The sequence below is a fragment of the Antechinus flavipes genome, chromosome 5, assembly GCF_016432865.1.
Source record: "Antechinus flavipes isolate AdamAnt ecotype Samford, QLD, Australia chromosome 5, AdamAnt_v2, whole genome shotgun sequence".
Classification (NCBI taxonomy): Eukaryota; Metazoa; Chordata; class Mammalia; order Dasyuromorphia; family Dasyuridae; genus Antechinus; species Antechinus flavipes.
Window position 1 is genome coordinate 293023840 of NC_067402.1, and position 22735 is coordinate 293046574.

At 37.2% G+C, this 22735-nt stretch overlaps 1 protein-coding gene across 1 annotated transcript in view; it reads left to right on the plus strand.

Annotated features, from left to right (window-relative positions):
* The first annotated feature begins 7280 nt into the window (after positions 1-7280).
* The window catches only part of MLC1 (modulator of VRAC current 1), a 31289-nt gene continuing 15834 nt past the window's right edge, over positions 7281-22735 (plus strand). The window contains exons 1-7 of the mRNA XM_051962636.1: positions 7281-7369; positions 8014-8197; positions 9684-9773; positions 12536-12589; positions 13796-13897; positions 15699-15800; positions 17548-17619. Coding sequence (XP_051818596.1) covers positions 8018-8197; positions 9684-9773; positions 12536-12589; positions 13796-13897; positions 15699-15800; positions 17548-17619 — 600 coding nt within the window. The 5' untranslated portion in view covers positions 7281-7369; positions 8014-8017. The remainder of the gene's footprint in view (positions 7370-8013; positions 8198-9683; positions 9774-12535; positions 12590-13795; positions 13898-15698; positions 15801-17547; positions 17620-22735) is intronic.

Consider the following 22735-nt stretch of genomic DNA (forward strand, 5'->3'; position numbering starts at 1 on the left):
GACTGGGCCTCTCCTAGCCACAAGCCGAGGTCCCGTTCCTTCAGCTCCGTCGCCTCCGTCCTCAGAGAGCGCGCCACGGAGCTGCAACCCAGCCACGCAGAGCGTGCGTTCCCGCCCGCCCGCCCACTTGACCTCTCGGAGCACGAGACCTACGCCCGCCCGCCGCCTCAGCCAATGGGAGGGCAGCCCGCGCTCGCGCCGCACGCCTCGGCCGTTAGCTCCGCCCCCACGCTCGAGGCGTCGCACGTGGTCCCTTTGCCCGCGACCCCTGAAGACATTGTTGCAGGCTTGGATTGGCGAGGGAAACGTGGCCTCTCCCTAACCTCTGGCGGCTCAAAAGCTCTTCCCTTCCTCTCACAAAAATTTAAACCAAACGGAGCCCTCGGGGGCGGATCTGTGGGCGCCATAATCTTTGGCCGGGGAAGGAGGTAGACCCTTTTCTTATAAACCGGGACTGGGGAAGTGACGCCGGGCCGCGCACGCGCTGCAGAGACCGTAGTTTCCTTCCCGTCTTAGCTGCATTCCCTGGTTGTGTCCAATTTCATTCTAATTTATCAATAAAACATCCCCATCCTTTGGGCACGAAGCTCCCTGCCTCTGCCCCCAGGTCATTTCTTCCTGCTTCCTCTGGTTGCCTGTGATATCACCTTTTATGTATGTCCGCGAATTGAATCCATTTGGAGCTTGTCTCGGAGAACGGGTGCGAGCCGTTAGCGGTTTTTCTAGCAGGTGACCGGTAGTTGGGCCTTCCGTTCTAAAGTCTTTGGGTTTATTCCGCACTGATCAGTTGGACAAATTTTCCCCCCCTTTGTAAGCAAGGACCAAGTTGCTCTGAAGATCGCTGCTTTGGAGTATTGTTGGATGTCTGGTACTTCAAAGTCCCCTTCCTTGTCCTCCATTATTACTCTTGAAATTCTTGATCTTTTGTCTTCCAGTTGATTTTTTTTTTTTTTTTAAGTACTACAAAATAATCCTCTGGTAGTTCAGCGCTGAATAAGTAAGTTAAGGTAGGTAGCATTATTTATTCTATTGTAGCCATCTATCCCAGAGTAGTAAAGTTTCTTAATTATTCAGATCTATGTATTTTTATTTTCTTAAAGAGTGGGGCAACTAGTTGGCGTAGTTGATAGAGTACCACCAGCTATGAAGTCGGGAAGACCTAAGTTCAAATATGGCCTCACATACTTAACATTTCCTAGCTGTGTGATCCTGGGCAAGTCACTTAACCCCAATTGCCTCAGCAAAAAAAAAAAAAAAAAAAAAAAAAAAAAAAAAAAAAAAAAAGTACTTTATTGTGGTATTTAATTCCTTGGTAACTTTTTTGGTTCAGTTGTATACTTCTTCATGTATACAGTTGTATAGTTCTTCATGATTACATTTGGTTTTCTTGACAGAGAAACTATAGTGGCTTGTCATTTCCTTTTCTAACTCATTTGACAGATAAGGAAACTGAGGCAAACAAAGTTAAGTGATTTGCTCAGAGTCACCCAGCTAGGATGTATTTGAGGTCAGATTTGAATTTGGGAAGATGAGTCTTCCTCACTCCTTACATAAATAATTAAAAAATAAATAATAGCTTTTTATTTTCAAAATCCATGCAAAATTAGTTTTCAACATTCACCCTTGCAAAATCTTGTGTTACAGACTTTTCTCCCTTCCTTCCCTCACCCTATCCCCTAAACAGCAATGGTAGTACAATTCTTCTATATATATTTCCATATTTACCATGCTGCACACGCAAAAAAAAAAAAAAAATCAGAACAAAAAAGGAAAAAAATAAAGAAAACAAAAAGTAAGCAAACAACCAAAGATGAAAAAACTATAACTGTCATATACTATAACTTATTCAGCCATTTTCCAGCTGATAGGAATCCACTCAGTTTCCAGTTCCTTGCTACTACAAAAAGGGCTGCTACAAACCTTTTTTGCACATGTGGGTCTTTTTCTCTTTTCTATGATCTCTTTGGGATACAGGCTCAGTAGAAACCCTGCTGGATCAAAGATAGGCATATTTTAGTAGCTCGTTGGGCATAGTTCCAAATTGATCTTCAGAATGGTTGAATCAGTTCATAATCACCAACACTGTGTCCCAGTTTTCCCACCTCCCCTCCAACATTTATCATTGTCTTTTCCTGTCATCTTAGCCAACCTAAAAGGTATGTAGTGATATCTCAGAGTTGTTTTAATTTGTATTTCTTTGATCAATAATGATTTAGAGCATTTTTTCATATGACTAGAAATGGTTTTAATTTCTTCATCTGAAAATTGTCTATTCATATTCTTTGACCATTTATCAGTTGGAGAATGGTTTGTATTCTTATAAATTTGAGTCAATTCTCTATACATTTTAGCAATGAGGCCTTTATCAGAAACCTTGGATGTAAGATTCCCCCCCCCCATTTTTCTTGTCTACATTGGTTTTGTTTATACAACCCCTTTTTAATTTAATAAAAATTATCTGGCAAAAATATTATTTAAAATTTTTCCTTTCATTAATCTGTTTTTCTTATTTCTCCTACCCAAAATCAAACTAATTTTAAAAAAGAAACAAAATAAAGCCTTCACCTCATAGTTGCCTACTTTAATAAGATTTCCACATTGGCCTCGTCTGAAAATGGGTGTTGCTTTCTGCACCTTGTTTATTATGTCTCTGTCATCCTCATTCTCTTGGACTTGTGGTTTATATTTTTGTTGATCAGGCTTATACAAATTTTGATGTTTTTTTCTTTTTAGTATTTTTATAATGTTTTTGTTATTTCTAGCCACTATGCATCATCAGTTCATAGATGTCTCCCTATTTCCCTCTAAAATTATCCATTTCATTATTTCTTATGGCACAACAATCTTTTACATTTCTATACCACAATGTGCTTAGCCATTCCATGATAGGACACTAGTTCCTTAATTTTTGGCTACCATAAAAAGAGCTACTACAAATGTTATTGTACATATAATTTGGTCCTTTTTCCCTTATGTTCTTTTTGGGAGGAGGTATAGACCAAGTAATGATATTGCTGAATCAAAGACATGCACAGAGTTAGTCACTTTTGGAACAGGTTCAATTTGCTTTCCAGACTAACTGGACCAATCCACAGCTCTACCGTTTCTTTTATTTCCTCTTCAGTTGTGAGTTCTTTTTCACCTTTGAAATAGTTTGGATTTCCTCTCTCAATCAGATTAGCTAACTAGGTAAGGATCTTGTGTAATTTATCTATTTCCTTGACCAAATTTTCTCTTTTGTAATACATTTACAGAGGCTTTCACAAATGCTCAGATCACCTACAATAGCTTGGAACATGATTCTGGATAAATACAGCCTGTATTGGCTTACTAAATATAGGTGGGAACAGCCTCTCCTTTGAGTAACTAGACTTGGCTGTCTTTACAACTACCAGAGGACAGGTCCTCTCTCTGATGATTTATGAGCCAAGTTGAGGAAATACAGGAAGGAATTAATACTTCAGGTATTGGGGAAAATGTTGATATTTTTGTTCTTTCTCTACCTTTGAAGTAAACATTCTTTTGCAAAAATTAATCTGATTATTGTGTGATAAAATGGAATTGGGGTGCATGGATCCATATAGTTAGGGAAACATCTCCAGCTGGGGCTTACACCACTGACAGATGAGAGGCCGCTCCTCCTGCCCCCAACCAGAATCCTTGGGAAGGGGATGGATCTAACCCTCCCCTCTCATTTAAACCCCAAGTGTAATGTCAGGTTTTCAGGCAGGAAGGGGATTAAATTAATAATTTTATTTGGTTCTTGAATAGCAGGGCTTTTTAAACATTTCCACTCTAGCTCTATTTTTGCCTAAGAAATTTTTACTTAATCTTTGATATATGGGTATATAAATAGGTATGCAAATCAAACCTTTACAGATAATAAATCATAAAGAAATGTATTTTAAAACAATTTTTGATCTACATATAATTTTATCATTTATTAAAGAGGAAAGCAAATTTACATACTAATGAAATGGATGTGCTTGTTAATTTTTATATAAAGAATTAAATCTTAGTGGAATATGGTACCTTTTTTTGTTGCCAAACTTTTCACAATTCCCACATTCAGTTACTCAATGCCATATGAGGTGGTGAGCTACAGTTTAAGAATCTTTGCTATATAGCATTAATCTCACCAAATTCCAAGTCCAAAACTCCCTGTAATTGCTTCCTGGGACAATGGCTTCTCAAGGTTTTCCTGCTGAAGCTGGTTGCAATATCTAACCAGGAATCCTGAGCTCTAGGATCACCTTGGCTTAAGTTACTAGGTCCTGGACTCCATTTCATACGAGTATAATTAAAAGGCCAAATGAAACAAGACCAAAACCCCACTTATTTCTTGGGGCTAAGGAAAGGGGGAATCTAAAGAGAGGGAAAGTGATCCTTTTCCATTCCACTTACAGCCTGTTGCTCAACTTATGGGTGAATGAGACCTTCATCCCCAGTGTCAAGTGGCCCAATCTGGTGACTTTAACGATAGTCACTTCTGGCTTCTCAGACAATGGAACAAGACCTTTTCCACCCAATTCAGACTTCATTTCAGAAGCAAGCCATATGGGTGTCACCATTTTGGGTAATCTGGGCAAATGTCAAAGTCCCATTACACACATGCCCAATAGTTTTTTATGTTTATTACTTCATGATATAATTTGAGATCTGCTGCTGCTAGGCTCTGCTTTTTACTTTTTTTATTTTCACTCCTGTATGGGTTTTTATGATGCTGCTTTTCCCTGGTTCCCTTCCTGTTAGTTTGCTCCTTAGTGCTTTCCTTTGCTACTTCAGTATATTTTATGGTATCCTGAGTTAGTGATTTGGAAAACACATGGCTGTCCTCTTTCCTTCCAATACTCCTCCCCTCCCCTTCCCAATTCCCCCTTTCTTTTCCTTCTTTCTTCCTTCTCTCTCCCTCCCCTTAGATTCTTCCCTTTGGGTTCTTTCAAATGAATTTTGGGATGATTTGATCTCCCTGGACCAGAGCCCAGCTTCCTGCTATTGACCAGTTCTTGCCAAATAATAGATTTTTTTTCCTTCCCTTTTTTTTTTTAAATTTAAATTTTATTTTATTTAATAATAACTTTGTATTGACAGAATCCATGCCAGGATAATTTTTTTTACAACATTATCCCTTGCACTCGCTTATGTTTCGTTTTTTTCCCCTCCCTCCCTCCACCCCCCCAAGATGGCAAGCAGTCCTATATATGTTAAATATGTTGCAGTATATCCTAGATACAATACATATTTGCAGAACCGAACAGTTCTCCCGCTGCACAGGGAGAATTGTATTCAGAAGCTAAAAATAACTCAGGAAGAAAATCAAAAATACAAATAGTTCACATTCATTTCCCAGTGTTCCTTCTTTGGGTGTAGCTGTTTCTGTCCATCATTTATCCATTGAAACTCAGTTAAGTCTCTTTGTCATAGAAATCCACTTGCATCAGAATACATCCTCATACAATATCGTTGTCGAAGTGTATAATGATCTCCTGGTTCTGCTCATCTCACTTAGCATCAGTTCATGTAGGTCTCTCCAAGCCTCTCTGTATTCATCCTGCTGGTCATTCCTTACAGAGCAATAATATTCCATAACATTCATATACCACAATTTACCCAGCCATTCTCCAGTTGATGGGCATCCATTCATTTTCCAGTTTCTAGCCACTACAAACAGGGCTGCTACAAACATTTTAGCATATACAGGTCCTTTTCCCTTTTTCAGTATCTCTTTGGGGTATAAGCCCAATAGAAACACTGCTGGATCAAAGGGTATGCACAGTTTGATAACTTTTTGGGCATAATTCCAGATTGCTCTCCAGAATGGCTGGATTCGTTCACAACTCCACCAACAATGCATCAGTGTCCCCGTTTTCCCGCATCCCCTCAATAATAGATATTTAATAAATGTTTTCTAGTCATTGAATTGAGTGAAGACTACTGCACTACATATTAAAAAACAAGGAACCTTTTCTCCGTGACTGAATTGATGAACTATAGAAATGAGGGCTGAAACACTCAATAATCCAGAGCAGAAATTTTTGTGTTTTCTTTTTTGGCTTTAAATTCTAGTAATTGAGTATTACAGTCTTTGTAATTCTGTGCAAATGGTGGAAATATTTAGCTAGTATTTTCTCTAAATTAAAGGGAAAAAAAAGATGGATTTATGAGTTAGAATCAATTTGAATCATTAAGGTATTTTTTTAAAAGACACTTATTAAGTGAAGAATGGCCCAGAGAAAATTGGGAAGTTAATATGTGGTCTAATTGGACAGCTGAATTCATAGGTTATTTTTTTGTGAAGGTGATTACTGAATTTTTTTTTAAAGGAAGAAAGCAGCCAAACATAATGAGATGTGAAAGCTGATAGCTTCGCTAAAGTTGGACTTGAATATAATGTCAGGTATTGATGTCTTTGTATGTTAGGGTTTGAACTCTTTCATGGTTATAATGCTTCTTAACAGGTTCACTCTTAAAAGACTGTTGTCACTATTCAGCTGCCAGGATTCTCAGACTAAGTGCATTCCTATAATTTTTCCTTGTTTACTGAGCTAAAAAAAGGGGTCCAGGGCAACTGTATTCATGTGTATCAGTACTGCCTACTCGAATTTTAATTATGTTATTTGATTAGGACTATATTGTTAAAGTGCCTTTTCAGCTTAAGTCAAGTGAGTAGATGTTTGACCTTTTAAAGAATAATTTTTTTATCACTATTGTTACTAGTTAAAACAAAAGTCCTTGAAATGATATAATAATTTTTTTGGTAAAAGCAAATTCATTATTATTTCAAGGAAAGAGTCAAAGTTTAATAGTGTGAGTAGGAAGCATCATTAATTTATATTTTAAAGAACTTTTATTTTCAAATGGTCTTTCTCCCTTCTCATTAAGAACTAAAGCATAAGAATTACACTATATTACATACTATTATGTTATATTATAAGAATTATGTATGAGAGAATATTAAAATATTTTGGGAGGTTCTAAGGCACATATAAATTAACAGTAGCACTTTCTTAGTGTTCAGGTAGACCACAGTTTTTAGAAAAGAATATGAAGCATACATTAAACTGTTATATATCTAGGGAAATGATTGGGCAGTGGGATGAAACTTTTCTGTATATGAAATTTTACTCAAGTTATCTTCAAGGTTCTTCTACTCATTAAAATTCAGGAGACATCCTCCTGTTCCCTGGCTTGACTACAGTTTTTGCTGGGCTTTTGTTCCATTTCTGAATAGATGTTTTTGAAACCCAAAGTGGAGGAACAAACTTCTCAAAGAAAGGATAAATTGTTAACCAGTGAGAGTATTATAAAGTGACCAGACAAGTCTACTCACCAAACTGTTTAGACCTGACAGTAAACTTTTTGGTTGCAGGTAAGTGGAGACTTTTTAAACCACTAACAAAATATTTGTCAGCCCATTGTTGCATAGAAGTGCTTTTTAGAAGTCTTAAAACGGCTTGGGAAAAGAGTGAGAGAAATCAGGAATTCTTTGAATTTGTAAAGTAAAGTTGTTCCTTTAAAAATCTTAACTATGTCGTACTTGTATTCAGTGACTCATCATATATCTTCCCAAATTGTAAAGCTACAGTTCTTTATCAGGCTTCAAGTACATAAACTAATCTGGGCTTTTGTTCTCCAGAGTGATTAGTTCCTGCTCAACTCCAGGGGTACCTCCATTTGTGGTCAAGGTCATCTCAGATGTCTCTGGTCTTCTCTAACTTGTTTTCTGATTCCATCCTATGACTTCCAAAGGGAAAAAGGAACAATTAATTTGTTAACCTTTAAGAACAGAGCTTCCCCTGTGGGCCTTGCCACTCCACCTTCCAATGCCCTTATAGGATATGGATTCTGTTTATTTGTGTTAATATCTTAGAAGCCTGCTAGATTGAGGAATGAAAACTTTTGGTTTTTAGCCCTAAATAAAAACTCAGTGCTCTGCTCACACTGCCCACTTAGCAAATGTTTTCCCATTGTGTGTTTTATTACAAATATTAATCTAAAGAAGTTTTTTTCAAGTATTATGACAAGAGAAGATCCCTACAGAGAAGAATTTAGTTATGACAGGATGCCAACCCTGGAGCGGGGAAGACAGGAAGCTGTGCATTATTCTCCAGATATAAAATCCAATGACCTTCAGCTAGCAAAAAGATTCCATCCCTGTTTCAGTTATCGAACATGGATCTTTTCTTTGTTGATGGGGGTAAGTACCTTAAATATAAGACAAAGGAAAATGGCACATTTATGGGAGAACTTTACTAAAGAAATTCTTTAAATGTTAAATGTAATTACATAAAAAGAAATTTTGACAATATGTAGAAAGCCCTTTTGTTGTCCATTAGACTGTTCTCTAATATCAGAACCGGCAAGGCCAATTTTAAGATCTATTACATCTGTTTCCGGGCATTAGCTTTTAAATTTCTGTTTTGATCATTTTTCTACATTCTATTCTCTGTGAATTTAAAATTTTTTGATAACCATTTAAATATAATTGGTTTTCATTGAAAATCCTATATATTTCATTATATTCATTTAAAAACATTATTCTGAAAAGTATACCTGAAAAAGCATCTATAACACAAAAAAGTTTAAGAACCTTATTGAAACTGGTAGATTATTAATTTTTCTTAAAATTGTGTGCTAAAATAACCATGAAACTAAATGGGCTGCAGAAAATTTCTTAAGTTGATTCAGTTCTGAACTCTGAAAGAGCGGGTATCTACCATCTAAGAATTGGAGCTTCTCCAGAATTCCCAATAATAATAACATGGCATCAAGGAATTTCAGCAGGCAGTTGGTCTGCAATCTTTCTCAAAAAGAGTATAGCATTGTAAGGTGGCCAAGTGGGAGGACCTCTTATGAGTCTGAGAAAGCATCCTGTTTCGCCCATGCTGGCTCCAGAGTGCCTCATCTTGTTAAAAACTAAAACTAAACACTTATTCTTTACGATTCACAAAACCAAATAAGCATATAAGAAATGCTGATAATTTTCACATGATGCTTTTGTCTAAGTTTGTAGCATTTATATGCAGGAAGTTATTGCTTCTATTCCTGGAGTTACTCTGGAAGGCAGGGACAGAACACCTGAGAAAGAAGGAGCTCTACCTTTGAGAAGCTCTGACTTAGTACAAGACCAAAAAAATGCCTTTGATTTATAGAAGCTAGATTTATTTTTTTCTTATTGGGGCTTTTTTTTTTTTTTTTTTTTTAGCATTTCCATTAGCTTTCTTTTTGGATGTTAGGAAACAAAATTTAGTTATTTTACTTAGAATTTCCTTAAGATAATTACATTCCTTCCTAGTGCTACTTTTTGGCTTCAGTAGTTGTTATATACAATTTTTACTATTACGGCATCTTATTCCAAAAATGCTTTTTATTCTTTTTATGTTGAACTATAGTTCAACTTATTTCCCCAAATTTCTAAATTCAAAACATTTCTATCACTTTTGTAAGGGTCTATACATTTGCAAATCAATTCACTCTTCTGAATTCAGATATCTACAACAATTCTCAGTAGCTCTGGAAATCTGGTCATTGGATGGTTGCCATCTTTTGATGGCCTCCTTCAATAATAACCAAGCACTGGTCAGGTGTTGTGTTTTCAAAAAATTATGTTTTCTTATTGTTGGACTTTTTTGCTTATTGTTTTTTGCCCAGTCTCAGCCTTAATCTTAATTTGTATTTTTCAGAGTTGCCTTCTTATCACTTCTGGCTTTTCGCTTTATCTGGGAAATGTTTTCCCTTCTGAAATGGATTATTTACGCTGTGCAGCAGGTTCAGTAAGCAAAGTTCTTAATTGTGTACTTTTTATACTGATAAAACACTCTCTCTTAGGTATTAGTATTACTTTACTCTTGAATTTCCAAACTGGTACTTTTATTTCTTCCAAAGTATATTTCTTCTGTTTTCACTTCATTTTATTATCGATTGAATGATCGGGTAGCATAGATTAGAGCCAGAAAAGAAGTTAGAGGTCATTGAACCCAACTCTCTCATTTTGAAGGTAAATTCCAGTAATGGCTTCTTAACTTGCTAGAATGACTAGTTCTGTAGTCTTCACATAGACTATGTTTCATCACTAAAAGCTAGGTACCGTTCCTTTTGGTGGTAGAATCATAGTTACAATCCTGAAAGAGCCAGAAGGATTCGAGTTAGAGAATTTTGGACAGGCCTGTCATTTCAGGGAGGCACAGGAGGATGCTGGTGGCTCATGGAATAGTGCTGGTGCTTTAAGATTGGCTCAGATGGGCTCTGCCATGGAGGGAGCGTGGTAGTATAAACCCTGTTTTACTGAGGAGGGAGCTGAAAGTTGGAGAAAGCCAGGGTTTGTCCATAGTCACAAGCCTTGGTGCGGCAAAGCTGTGACTTCTGATTCTGAGGGCGGTCCTCTTCCCAGAGAGTGGAGAGAACATTTGAGAGTCAGCAAACTAATCAGTCAGCAGACATTGGTTAAGCACCTGCTGTGTGCCAGGTGTTGGGTTAGGTCCAGGTTATGAAAAGGAAAGCAAAGGATAGTGACTGTCCTCAAGGACCTCACGGTCTATAAGGAAATGAAAAACTGAAGGCCTGGGTAAGTCCTGCAGGGCTCCCAGAGAACTGAAGAGCCTGGAAGTGTTGGAGGGAAGGGGAGAGCTAATCAGATCTTGCTAGAGCTTGCTGGTTTTGCAGATAAGAGGAAAGCAGTGAGGAGAGAAATGCAGTGATCTAAAAGATCTCTTAAAATCCAGAGGACCAAAAAATGGAATCCACTGCTCACCTTCTGAAAGAAACCTCCAGATGGTAACTCCCAAGAACATCATAGCCAAAGTGCAGAGAATACTGCAAAAAAGCCAGAAAGAGGAGCCACAGTCAGCACTACCCATGATGTAGTCCCCATAGCTACTAGCTACAAAGGCTTGGAGGATTAGAAGGAAAAGGATACCGAATTAATTACCCAACACAACCAAGGGCAGTTTCCCTTTTAATAAAATAGAAGTCTTCCTTGTATTCCTGATGAAAAGACTAGAGCTGTGTAGAAACTTTGAAGCTCAAACGTAGAAGTTAAAGAGAAACACCAAAAGGTCAACATCATTTTATTCATGAACAGGCTAAGGATCAAATAGGCACCTACAGGGGAAGTGACACACATATCTTTTCTGAGTCCTACAATCAGTTAGAAAAATTAGGAGCAGTTATTTCTGATGATTTCTTTTTGGAGGCATTTGGGTAAAATGACTGACTTGCTAGGGTCCCACAAGTAGTAAATGTGTGAGGTTGGATTTGAAGTCAGATCATCCTGACTCCAGGCCCAGCACTCTATCTACTGGGCCATCTGGCTGCCCCCCATTTTATGATCTTAATAGATAAATGAAAAGGGAAGGAGTAGTACAGTAGAAAACGAGGAAGGGAGAGGGGAAAGATTCAGCGAAAATGATCTCACCTAATCAGGGTGTGAAATTAGACGTCTAGATAAACAGGCAGGAAATTGGAGACTGATGCTCAAATCTTATTCTTACTTGAACTGATAAAAGAAAGGAAGAATACACAAATGCAAACACATAGTTGAACATAGAAATTCATTTACTTAATAGGAAAATCAGAAGGATGGGAGAGAAGTGGGAAGGAAGAATTAGAGGAAAGGGAGATTAAGGGAAGGATTATTCCTAAATTAAACAAATCTCTGAGCTAATCCTTATCTGAGTTTTGGTTGGGAAATCTATTTTGGTTCGTCCTGTGCCCATGTCACAATAGATCATTTCCAAAGATTTCATGGTAAAAAGGCAAAGAAGCATGAAGAGGAGAATGGTTTCAAGGAACAACCTGCCCCCTTCTATTCTGTGCACATTTTAAGAATTGGGCTGATTCCAAAAAAAAAAAAAAAAGACCAGAAAGACTGGAAATCTTTGCCCAGTTTCCCCTAGGAAGAAAATTTTGTGAAACCCTCCTCTTTTGAAATGAAGTGTTTTAATTTTCTTGTTCCCTTGTGCCTCACTATTTCAGTAGAGTTAGCAAATGAGATTTCAGGATGTTATCTCTAATTAGGTTCTTCGTTGTGTCTGTTCCTTCTAATGCAGTTTAAGCCCTTTGAGGGTATAAACAGTCATTTCTCATCTTTAAAACTTGTAATTTGCAATCTGTCATATAACAGGCATTCAAATCAATATTTGTGTAGTTGAATAACAGTGGGTGAATTTTAAAAACATTCTTATTTTTTGGGTGACATTATAATCTCCTTGAGAGAAGGAAACATGCCCTTATGTCGTCCATAGGGAGGAATTCAGGAAATACTTGGTGAAAATTAAACATGTGGCAACATCTACCTGAATGTTCTCATTTTTGTGAAGTTTCACATGATTAGTATTTCTCTAGGACTTACTCTCTAGGACTTTCTCTAGGACTTACTAAATTATACTAAAATCATCTTCACTTTGCGTATCTGAAGGCATACCAGAATACAAATGTTTTTTCTACTTTGTTTTCATCTCCATCAGAAAAACCTAACGGTTTAATTTGATGTTCCATTAGCAAACTTTCTGCCTCATCTTTTCTTTTGATTTTTCAGTGCATTCCTTCAGCAATTGTGAGTTTTGCTATAGCACGGAACAAAGTAAATGTGGTAAGTATCTAGAACTATGACTCTCTGTCCCTCTTCCTCCTCCCAGCCTCTCCTTTTTCCTCATTACATTGACATTTGTAGATTAAACCTCAAGATCTCTTCAAAAGGGAAATCAGTCTTGTATGGAGATTTCTAAAAAGAAGAAAAAAGTATAGATGGATAAATAGTTAGATAAACAAATATTTAGCCAAACAGTGCCTTCTATTTGTAAGACAGAAAGACAAAAACAACAGCTCCTGTTCTTCAGGAGCTTATGTTCTAATGGCTGTTGTGGATGAAATTTAACAAAAAGATAAACTGAGGCAATTTTGGGAGCAAATTAACATTTATTAGCAGGGGCATGCTCCTTGTCAATAATTGGGTCAAGCTCTTGTCTCAATTTATGTTAGAGATTTCTAGTAGGCAGATAGCTATCCTTTTCTTAGATTTGAGGGAGGATAGGAAAAAGATGGATAGAACAAATAGATGATATCTCAGGATTGGGGAAAAGGTAATTGGTTACAGAGCTGAGGCCTGATTGATTGGAAATTTAATATTGTATAATTAGTATAGTATTATATTAATTTTTATAATTATATCATATTATATATATAATTATATTAAATAAATAATAAAAAATAATAATAATTAGCATAGTAGTATTGCTCTGTCCTCTCTCTTGCTCCTTGTTTGAATCCAGGAACAAGGTAGTGGCCAGACTTTTAAGCAGCAAACCAGACATCCTTGGTGGACAGCACGGTAGCTTAAAGTATTAGACCCTGACTACATTATTCATGTGAATTTGGCAGTTCAGTTCCCTAAGGCAAGAATAGATAGTGATTACTAGGGGAGCTGGATGCTTAAAATTAATATCTTACAGATCAGCTGAATTTTGAACTGAATTTAAAGAAAAAGATTGAGCAACTGCAGGCCAAAATCAACTATCTGTAAATAATATCAATAAGAAAATGATACAGAATTAATATTGTTTATTTCACTACATAAGTTTTATGTCCATAATTAAGGTGAATTTTAATTATAGGATTACAGATCCTTTATAATTTAAAAAATATTATATGATAACCTTTGGAATATTTAGAAAGAAACAGAGGTATCCCACAAACAGTAATGAGGATTATTGGCTCCAGTTTGTTTTTCTCATGATCTTTCATGCTTTAACTAATAATTCAAGAAAAATCATTGTTGTTGTTTTTTGTTTTTTTTCAGATTCCAAACTTTCAGATTTTGTTTGTTTCGACATTTGCCATCACGACAACATGTTTAGTTTGGTTTGGATGTAAACTTGTCCTGAATCCATCAGCAATAAATGTGAGTTATTTTAAAATGAGAAATTGTAAAAAAAATTTTGATACTAATCTTACTTAGAATATGCTGCTAATACTACGAGGGCCTCTCCAGCACAGCATTTTAGGAAGTGCTCTCCCAAGTTAAGAGTTGGGAACATTCTTGCTTATCTTTGTCTTCTCTCAGCATAGACAACCAATCAGTAGCTCAGGTATTCATTAAATATTTGTTGAATTTAGTTTTTGAAATATTATTTTTGCTATATTTTCTCACAAACTAATAAACATTAAGTGCCTATCATTTACCACACATTATACCAGGTGCCATTATAAAAATTATAGTTATACAATTATAATGAAAGTCGCTGCTCTCAAGGAGACTGTTTATTGAGGAAACATCATGTGCACAACCAGGTCTAGACAGGTCATTTGGGCGAGTGGATTCTCTTTGAGTGTGGGAGCAAGAAAAGCTTCAATTTGTCACTGTTAATTTTTAGCAGAGAGCTCGTTAGAACCCCCTAATTTTGGAGGCTCTTGTAGAAGCTGCTTGAAGTTGAGACCAGTAAGTAACTCATGAATTCAGTTCAGTTCAATAATAAACGTTTCTTGATTAGGTGGCACAGTAGGTAGAATATCAGGCTGGACTCAGGAAGACCTGAATCCAAAATCAGTTCAGGCACTTTAGGGTCATAATCACTTCTTTGCCATTACACCATCTCAGTCTATCAAATCCCTTTCTCATATTGTCATACTTCTTGTATATTATATCAACTCTTGCCCACTAATCAAGCTTTTATTTTTTTTAACCAATACGAAGTTGTTTTTGACAATTACTGCTTTTTTAGTAGAATTTGAGATCTTAGCACTGTGAGCCCTTCTCATTTTATTTTTTCAATATTTTTCTTGTTTTTCTTGACATTTTCTTCATCCAGGTGATTTTTTTCAAGCTCTATTAAAAACTATTTAGAGAGTTTGATTGCTGTGATATTGAATAAATTAATTTAGATGTTTTGCCATTTTTTTATATTGGCTTAAAGTACTCGAGTAATTAGTCTATAGTGTAGAATAGGTTGTAACTGAGATTAAGTTAATCTTTTGCAAGTTGCTTTTTTTTTTTTTTAACATATGAGAAAAGGAATGGTACTGGGTGAGGAAGCTTGAGAAGGGATTTCTTCCACTGCTTTGTTGGAGAAAGAAGAGAGGAGTTGTGCTACCTTTTGAACCAACTGTATATCCAATGTGGTCAGTTCCACATATGTGCATGTGGTGTGTGGTGGTTTCTTTGTAGGTAAAGCACATCGCACTATTACTTGTTAGTGTTATGATTCATTTCTAAATCTACCTCTTTCTATTTGATTTCTGCACCTTTTGCCACAGTCTAACTTGAGTTATAGTTATTTATCTATGTATCTTATTCCTTTATTTAAACTGAACAATTAGTTCTTGCTGGGCAGGGATTGACTTGTTCCAAATTTGTGTCTTCAGTATTTAGGATGAGATGCTCTACCTAGTCAGCTTTTAATAAACTTTTTTTTTTTAGCTGAATCAAACACTGCCCATCCGGTCTCATTTGAAAAACTTCTTTAATAGAGGAAATCAATAGTTTCAAAAGTAGTCAGCAAACATTAAATACATACTACCAGAACTTAGCATAACACCTGGCACATAGTAAACACTTAATGTATCTAGATACTCTTAAGAGAGCCTATAATTTTAAAAGTATAAAGGATATTAATTTTAAAGCAGATTTATATGGTAATTATTTTAGAGAAATTTGATTTTTAAAAAGAGGAATAATGTTATTTCATCTTATATTTTCTTGGTAGATAAATTTCAATTTGATTCTGCTAATTCTACTAGAAATCTTAATGGCGACCACAGTAATCATTTCTGCAAGATCTAATGAAGAATGTTGTAAAGGAAAGAAGGTATGTTTTTTTCCCATACAATTATTATTCATATAATTTTCATTTTTAAGGTTTATCAAATGATCAATCTCCACTTTTTTGTGGAAATTTGACTTTATTTTTTCATATAATCTTTACATATCATTTTACAAATTGAGCTTAGCCATGACATGTTTTCATTTAAGTAAGAACTTAAAAATACGTGGGTTTTGCCCATGTTTTTCTCTTAGATCTCTATAGAAGATTAACCCCAAATCCTGGTCCTTTTTAGAATGCTAGATTAGAAATATAAAGCAGTTAGGCTATTCATGCCTTGTCTACCATTCTCATTCATAACTGATCTTCTTCCTTTCCCAATTATATGTGTTCATAGCAATATTAAAAGTATCCAGTGTTTGATGAAAATAAGTTGTGATAATGTAAAGTCATCTACTGAAAGCCAATCTATGATCTGAAAGAATATAGGACTCTTGAAGCCTGTGTTGGCAAGATGCCAACCATGTGAGGATGTCCCTAGCTAGAAAGGCTCTGCCCAGAAATCAGGTTGTCACCTGTATATCTGCCATTTGAGGAAGGACCAGTGAGAGACAGCTCCCAGGCCACCAGGTGAATGGTTGTGTAGGGTTGTGTAGAGTTGTGAGGAGTCAACTATTCATATATCACAGGTTTTTATCTGTATGATATGTGGAGGAAGTATACTTGTTTTCTTAACAACAATTTGTGAGGGAGAGTTGTATGAAATAGGTCTTGGGGTTCTTAGTGTGCTGCAGATTCAATATAAGTCAGCAGGAAGACATGGTAGCCAAAAAGTAATGCAATTTGAATTAAGAATTGGCATTAATAATTAGGTGGAGTTTTTACTAAGTGCTTATCATGTGAATTAAAAGAAAAAAGTTTTAAGTGTTTTCTATATGTTAAGCATGCTACTGAGCTCTGGGAGTGCAAATAGAAAACTAATATATAGTCCCTGCTCCTGTGGAGCTCACATTCTAGTAGGCGATGAGGGAGATTGCAGCTGCAGGACAGATGGAAAGCTCTGCTCATTTCAGTAAGGATGGCAAGAACTAGCACTTAGCCCATACTGGGAGTCTGACAAATGGCTATTGACTGACTGACCCAGGATCCTTAGAGCATTGCCTTTGATGACAGCTCTTCAAGCAATGCCATCTACCATGTCTGTCTTTGTGTGGTGAGTGCAGTTGGGAGGTAGAGGTCATTATATCCGATTTTGCTGTAGATAAAAAACCTTATAGAGTGCTGGTTAGAAGATAAACAATTAGATCTACTTGTAAAGGTGTGAATGGCCTCAGGAGATGGTGATTTTCCCCTTTCTAGTATAAAAGCAAAGGATGGTTAATTGTTTGGTGAGGTTTAGAGAAGTGATTCCTATTTTTGTTAAAGGTTATTTTACTCTTTAAGTTCCAAGAATATGATTCTTTAAACCCCTGGAAAAATTCTGTCTTCAGTTATCATCTGCCAGGATAATTAAAAAAGATTTTCCTTGATGGAGGGATCATAAGGAATTAGGAACATTTCTCGGGCTCTTTTGTTTCTGGGCCTAATGTTTCTCTATCACCTTGGACATGTTCTATTTCTCAAAATTCCATGAAATAAGCAAGTTTTGTTCTATACATTCTGGATGACAAAACTGGCTTGGCTCCCTTAGCAAAGACTGTAGATCTAGACAGAGCATTGCCTCCATTTATTTGTGCAAGTGCCTACATAATAAACAATGTAGTTTCTTGACTTTATTTTTTTTTCTTTTTAGAATGCCATATGTGATAGTTCCAACATTTTGAACAATGTAACCTTTCCTACTCGAGTCCTGAAATCCTATTCAGTAAGAAAAACTTTCTCTTGAGGGTAACAGATGGGAGGGAAGGTCAATAATGAAAATCATCAATAATGAAATGATGCCATGATGTGTGACTCTTGTATTTGTGTTGTAACTAATCCTAAGCTGTATCATTGGGATGTGAAATTTGACTCATTCAATCCATTATGACCCTTCAAAACAATTTTAGTTAATAGAACAGGTTCTATAAGTGGTATGTCTACAACTTTCCCTCTATGAAGAATTGAATGTAACTAATGTGTTAGGAAGCCATACCAGGTGAGAGTCTGGTGTTCTGGAGCCAGTCCATTTCACATCCCAGCTTGGGGACATCCATACTTTGGAATTGGCACATGTTACAAATTGACTTGGTGATTCTTTAAACATAAAAGTGATGGAGAAAATATTAACAGTGCAGATTAAACTTGAAAAAGGGAATCTTTTGTATATCACCTCCCCCTGTGAGAGACAGTTTTTTGTTTATTTTTGTTTTTGAAATATTAGATTTCCCTCTAATTACATGTTCAAATAATTTTTAACATTAAAGAAAGTTTTGACTTCCAAATTCTGTCTGTTCCTTCTCCCTTCCCCTTCCCTGAAACAGTACGCAATCTGCTAAAGGTTATGCATGTGTAATCATGTAAAACATTTTCATATTAGTCATTTTATACAACAAGACTTGAACAAGGAAGAAAGGAAAGATAGTATGTATTCTCTGGAGGCAGAGAGCAGTTTTCATCATCATTGTATTGCTGAGAAGAGCTAAGTCATTCACAATTCTTCATTATACAGTGTTGCTGTTACTTTATACAATGTTTTTCTGGTTCAGTTCTTTCCATTGTATATCAGTTCCTGTAAGACTTTCCAGGTTTTTCCGAGAGTATCCTGTTTGTCATTTCTTATAGCACAATAATAGTCCATCACAAAACTATACCACAATTTGTTCAGCTACTCTCTCGATCTCAAGTTTTTAGCCACCAGAAAAAGAACTGCTATATTTTTATAAAAGCAGGTCTTTTTCCTTTTAAAATCTGTTTGGAATATAGACCTAACAGTGGTATGGCTCAGTGTTTGGTCTGTATTGCCCAAAAGCCTGCTGTTAAAGCCAGCACAGGCCTGGTTGTAGTTCATGCCTTTCATCCATGTCTGACTTTTCATGTCCCCATTTCGGGTTTTCTTGGCAAAGATACTAGAGTGGTTTGCCATTTCCTTTTCCAGGTCATCTTACAGATGTCTAAACTGAGATAAACAGGGTGAAGTGACTTGTTCAAGGTCACATAGTAAGTGTCTGGGCAGGATTTGCTCAGGAAGAAGAGTCTTTCTTGCTGACTCTAGGCCCGTGCCAGCCAGCTGCCAGCAGTACTGCTAGCTCCAATTCTCCTTCCTATGTAGATGTCTCCAATGGTTTTCTCATAGCAGTCCCATGAGATTAGAGGGATAAGTGTAATGTATTGCCTGGGGCCATCTGTTTTCTGGGGGCATGTTGGAATAGGTGCCTGGGGGAAGGTTTTCCATCTATAAAGCAATGCAGCATCTCTGCTTCCTTTAAAGATACTGTATTTGGATGAATCAGTGTGTCAGGCCCTCTGCCCTCGGGCTATAGAGAAAGGCAAAACTCAATCCCTGTTCTCAAGGAGCTCACAGTCTTAACAGAAGAGACTACATGCAACCACCTGTGCATGCAAGAGACTACATGCAACCAGACAAGATACCGAAAGGATATAGTGGAAACAGAAGCATAGAGCACAGAGATCCTTGCCTTTAAGGAGTTTGCATTGAGGGCTGGTATCAAGGGGACCTTGAAGGGGAAGGCACAGCAGCTACACGGGACCAAGCAAGGTGTTCTGTCTGTAAAAGCTGATACTTGGGCCAAGTCTTGAAGGCAGTTTCAGAGATTACAGAAGATCAGAGCAAAGAAGACAGAACATTCAGTCTATACCTGACAGATAGGAGAAGGTGGAGTATTGGGGGAATAGAACTGGGAACAGGAAGCGTGACTGCCTGCCCTTGGATATGTAGCAAGTCTGTGACAGTCTGATGGAGCCAGCTTATAAAGGACTTTAACTGCTCAATAGAGGAATTTTTTAATTGTAAATTTATTATTTATTATTTTTTTTATTAAAGCTTTTTATTTACAAAATATATGCATGAGTAATTTTTCCAATACTGATGCTGGCAAAAACTTTTGTTCCAAATTTTGCCCTCCTTCCCCCTACCCCCTCCTCTAGATGGCAGGTAGTCCAATACATGTTAAATATGTTAAAATAATTGTTAAATCTAATATAGGTATACATATTTATACAGTTATCTTGCTGCATAAGAAAAATCAGATCAAGAAGAAAGAAAAAGAAAAATGAGAAAGAAAACAAAATGCAAGTAAATAACAGCAGAGAGAGTGAGAATGCTATGTTGTGTTCCACACTCTTCCCACGGTTCTCTCTCTGGGTGTAGATGGCTTTCTTTTATCACTGAACAAGTGGAACTGGTTTGAATCATCTCATTATTGAAAAGAGCCACGTCCATCAGAATTGATCATCGTATAGTCTTGTTGCCATTTTGCTTAGTACCAGTTCATGTAGGTCTCTTCAAGTTTCTCTGAAATCATCCTGCTGGTTGTTTCTTACAGCATTCATATATCATAATTTATTCAGCCATTTTCCAATTGATGGGCAGCCACTCAGTTTCCAGTTTCTTGCCACTACAAAGAGGGCTGCCACAAGCATGTAAATTTATTTTTAATACACATTGTTTTGTGAATCAACTTGGGAGAGAAAAATCAGAGCAAAAGATTGAATATAAATCAATACATCTTTTTTCTTTTATTTATTCTCCTTAGAACTTTTTCTGGATGCAGATGACATTTTCTGTCCAAAGTCTGTTGGGACTGCTTTGGCTCCCTGAACCACTGAGAAGAACCAAGCCTTTCATAGTTGATCATTGCACAGTCTTGCTGTTACTGTGTACAGTATATTCCTGGTTCTACTCGTTTTGTTCAGCATCAATTCTTGGAAATCTTTGCAGGCCTGGAATGCAGGAAGAGCAGCAACCCTTCCTCCAATCTTGTTGCATTAGAAAGCTCATTCATGGTGGCTATCTGTATGGCTAATTAGTGTAAGTGTGATAACAGACTTTCTTGAAGGAGAGCTAGTGTTGCAGAGATAAAGACTTCCTGGTTCCCACCTGCATCTTGCAAGATGCAGGTGATACATCTCCCTGAATTGTCCATGGATAGGCAAGTCTCCTTAGTAAGATAACAAGTCTTTCTTAATTGTACATGGGAAGTAAGATGTGTGATGATGATATATTTCTTTGAATTAAGGTGATATGTGAGACAACTGAGCTGAGGGAGGAAAGCTGAACTTCTGAGCATAGACACATACCTTAGGCAGTCCCAGATAAAATCTTTTACAGAATGGAATAAAATATAACACATGGAACCATTATTTGGTTTTCTCAGCTGTGTTGGTAATCAGCATCCAATGGAGACATGATATTCAGAGTGAGGGGGAGAGACGGACTTGTCATGTACATGGAGAGGGGTTGTGCTTGAGAGAAGGTTCTCTTCTTCATGCAGACTGGAGTAAAGGAGGGGGATAATTAAAACGAGAGTGTCAAGGAGTAAGGGAGAAGGGAGGAGAATCATAAATATTCTCAGTAATAAATTTTTAAAATTCTATGTTTTCACCTGTGGAAGGAAATAGCTGCCACGTTTCACTGTGTAATCACAACTGTTTTACTAAGAGTTTGACAATGGGAGAGGAAAGTGTAACCAGAGCACACATGTTGGTTTGGCTCAGGGCTTGACCGGTGGAGGGATTGGAGGGAACACGGAGGACAAAGATAGTATTGAGAAGAATAAAGCATAGAGTTGGATCAGTGTTTTTGACTGGAGAATGGAGCCTGGAATGGGCCATAGCCCTTGTTAACTCTGTTTTGTAATTACACAGATTCAGTGGCCTTGGAGCCCATATAAGCAATGTCTGAGAATTGGTGAACAGCTGGACTCTGCTTTCCCCCAAGAGCTCGGAGGCCTTCTGCCCTTGCTTAGGAAGATCCTGGCCTTTTCTCACTGCTTTAGATGGGAAAGCATCATAGCAGTGCTTGGGAACTTTGTCTGGTAGAGATGGATCCAACTCATCTGGATATCCAAAGATCCAAAGACTGTGGCGGGTGCTTGACTGGGCTGCTGGGTAAATTATTGCTCTTCTCCACACTTAGGTCTCTGAGGTCAAGCTCACTGTACTTTTCAGCCTTTCCAGCTCTAAATCTGTAATGATGTGATTATGTGAGACAAGAAGGGCATGGAAGGAACACTGCTGCCTTTGTTCCATTGCCTGCTTACCTTCTCCCTGCCTACCTGTGTAGCCAAGGACCTGCCCCCAGGTGGGAGTCAGGCCTCCTCTTGAGTGTTGCCAAGCTACAGGCTAATCAGGGAACACAGAAAGCAAGGCCAATTCTTTCTACTGTTGTCCCTCCTGGTGTGGCTGCTTCAGTGGCCGTTGTTGGCTTTTCTTGGGACAAAGATGACCCAGTTTTCCTTTCTTTATTTCTGCCTTCTGTTACCATGGCAGGAGGAGGCAGGCAAAAAGTGGCTCTGGAATACAAAGTGTGTAGAAGTAAATAGCAAAGGAAGGAATGTAGAAGGACTTTATTCTGCCAAGAAAGTGGTCAAAAGTGCCAAAGGAAAGATCCCATAGCATAAGGACAGAATTGTGATAAAAATAGTAGAGGAAGTCATGAGGGGTATTTTTAGGGAAAAATCTTTTGTCACTTGTTAGAATACATCCCAGCTTTTACGTTTGGGTCAATCCAGAATGTTGTTCAGAACAGCCAAGTTCTTTGGTTACTTGTCTCAGTGAGATTCTAGTATGTACTGCTAGCAAGTACTTAATCATTTTTGATAACTCTCAGAGTAAGTTTAGAGCATCTGGCTTCATGGTTGACTTGCAGTTCAGAAGTAACTCCAGAGAGTTCCTAAATTTGTACATGATTAAAGGCAGATTTTTGATGGTCTCAGGCTCAAAAATACTGCATAGGAATTCTAAGTATTAGAACAATGCCAATGAAACAAAAAGCTCAACCTTAAATTATGTCCTTGTGTAACTTACCCTTATATTCTCTT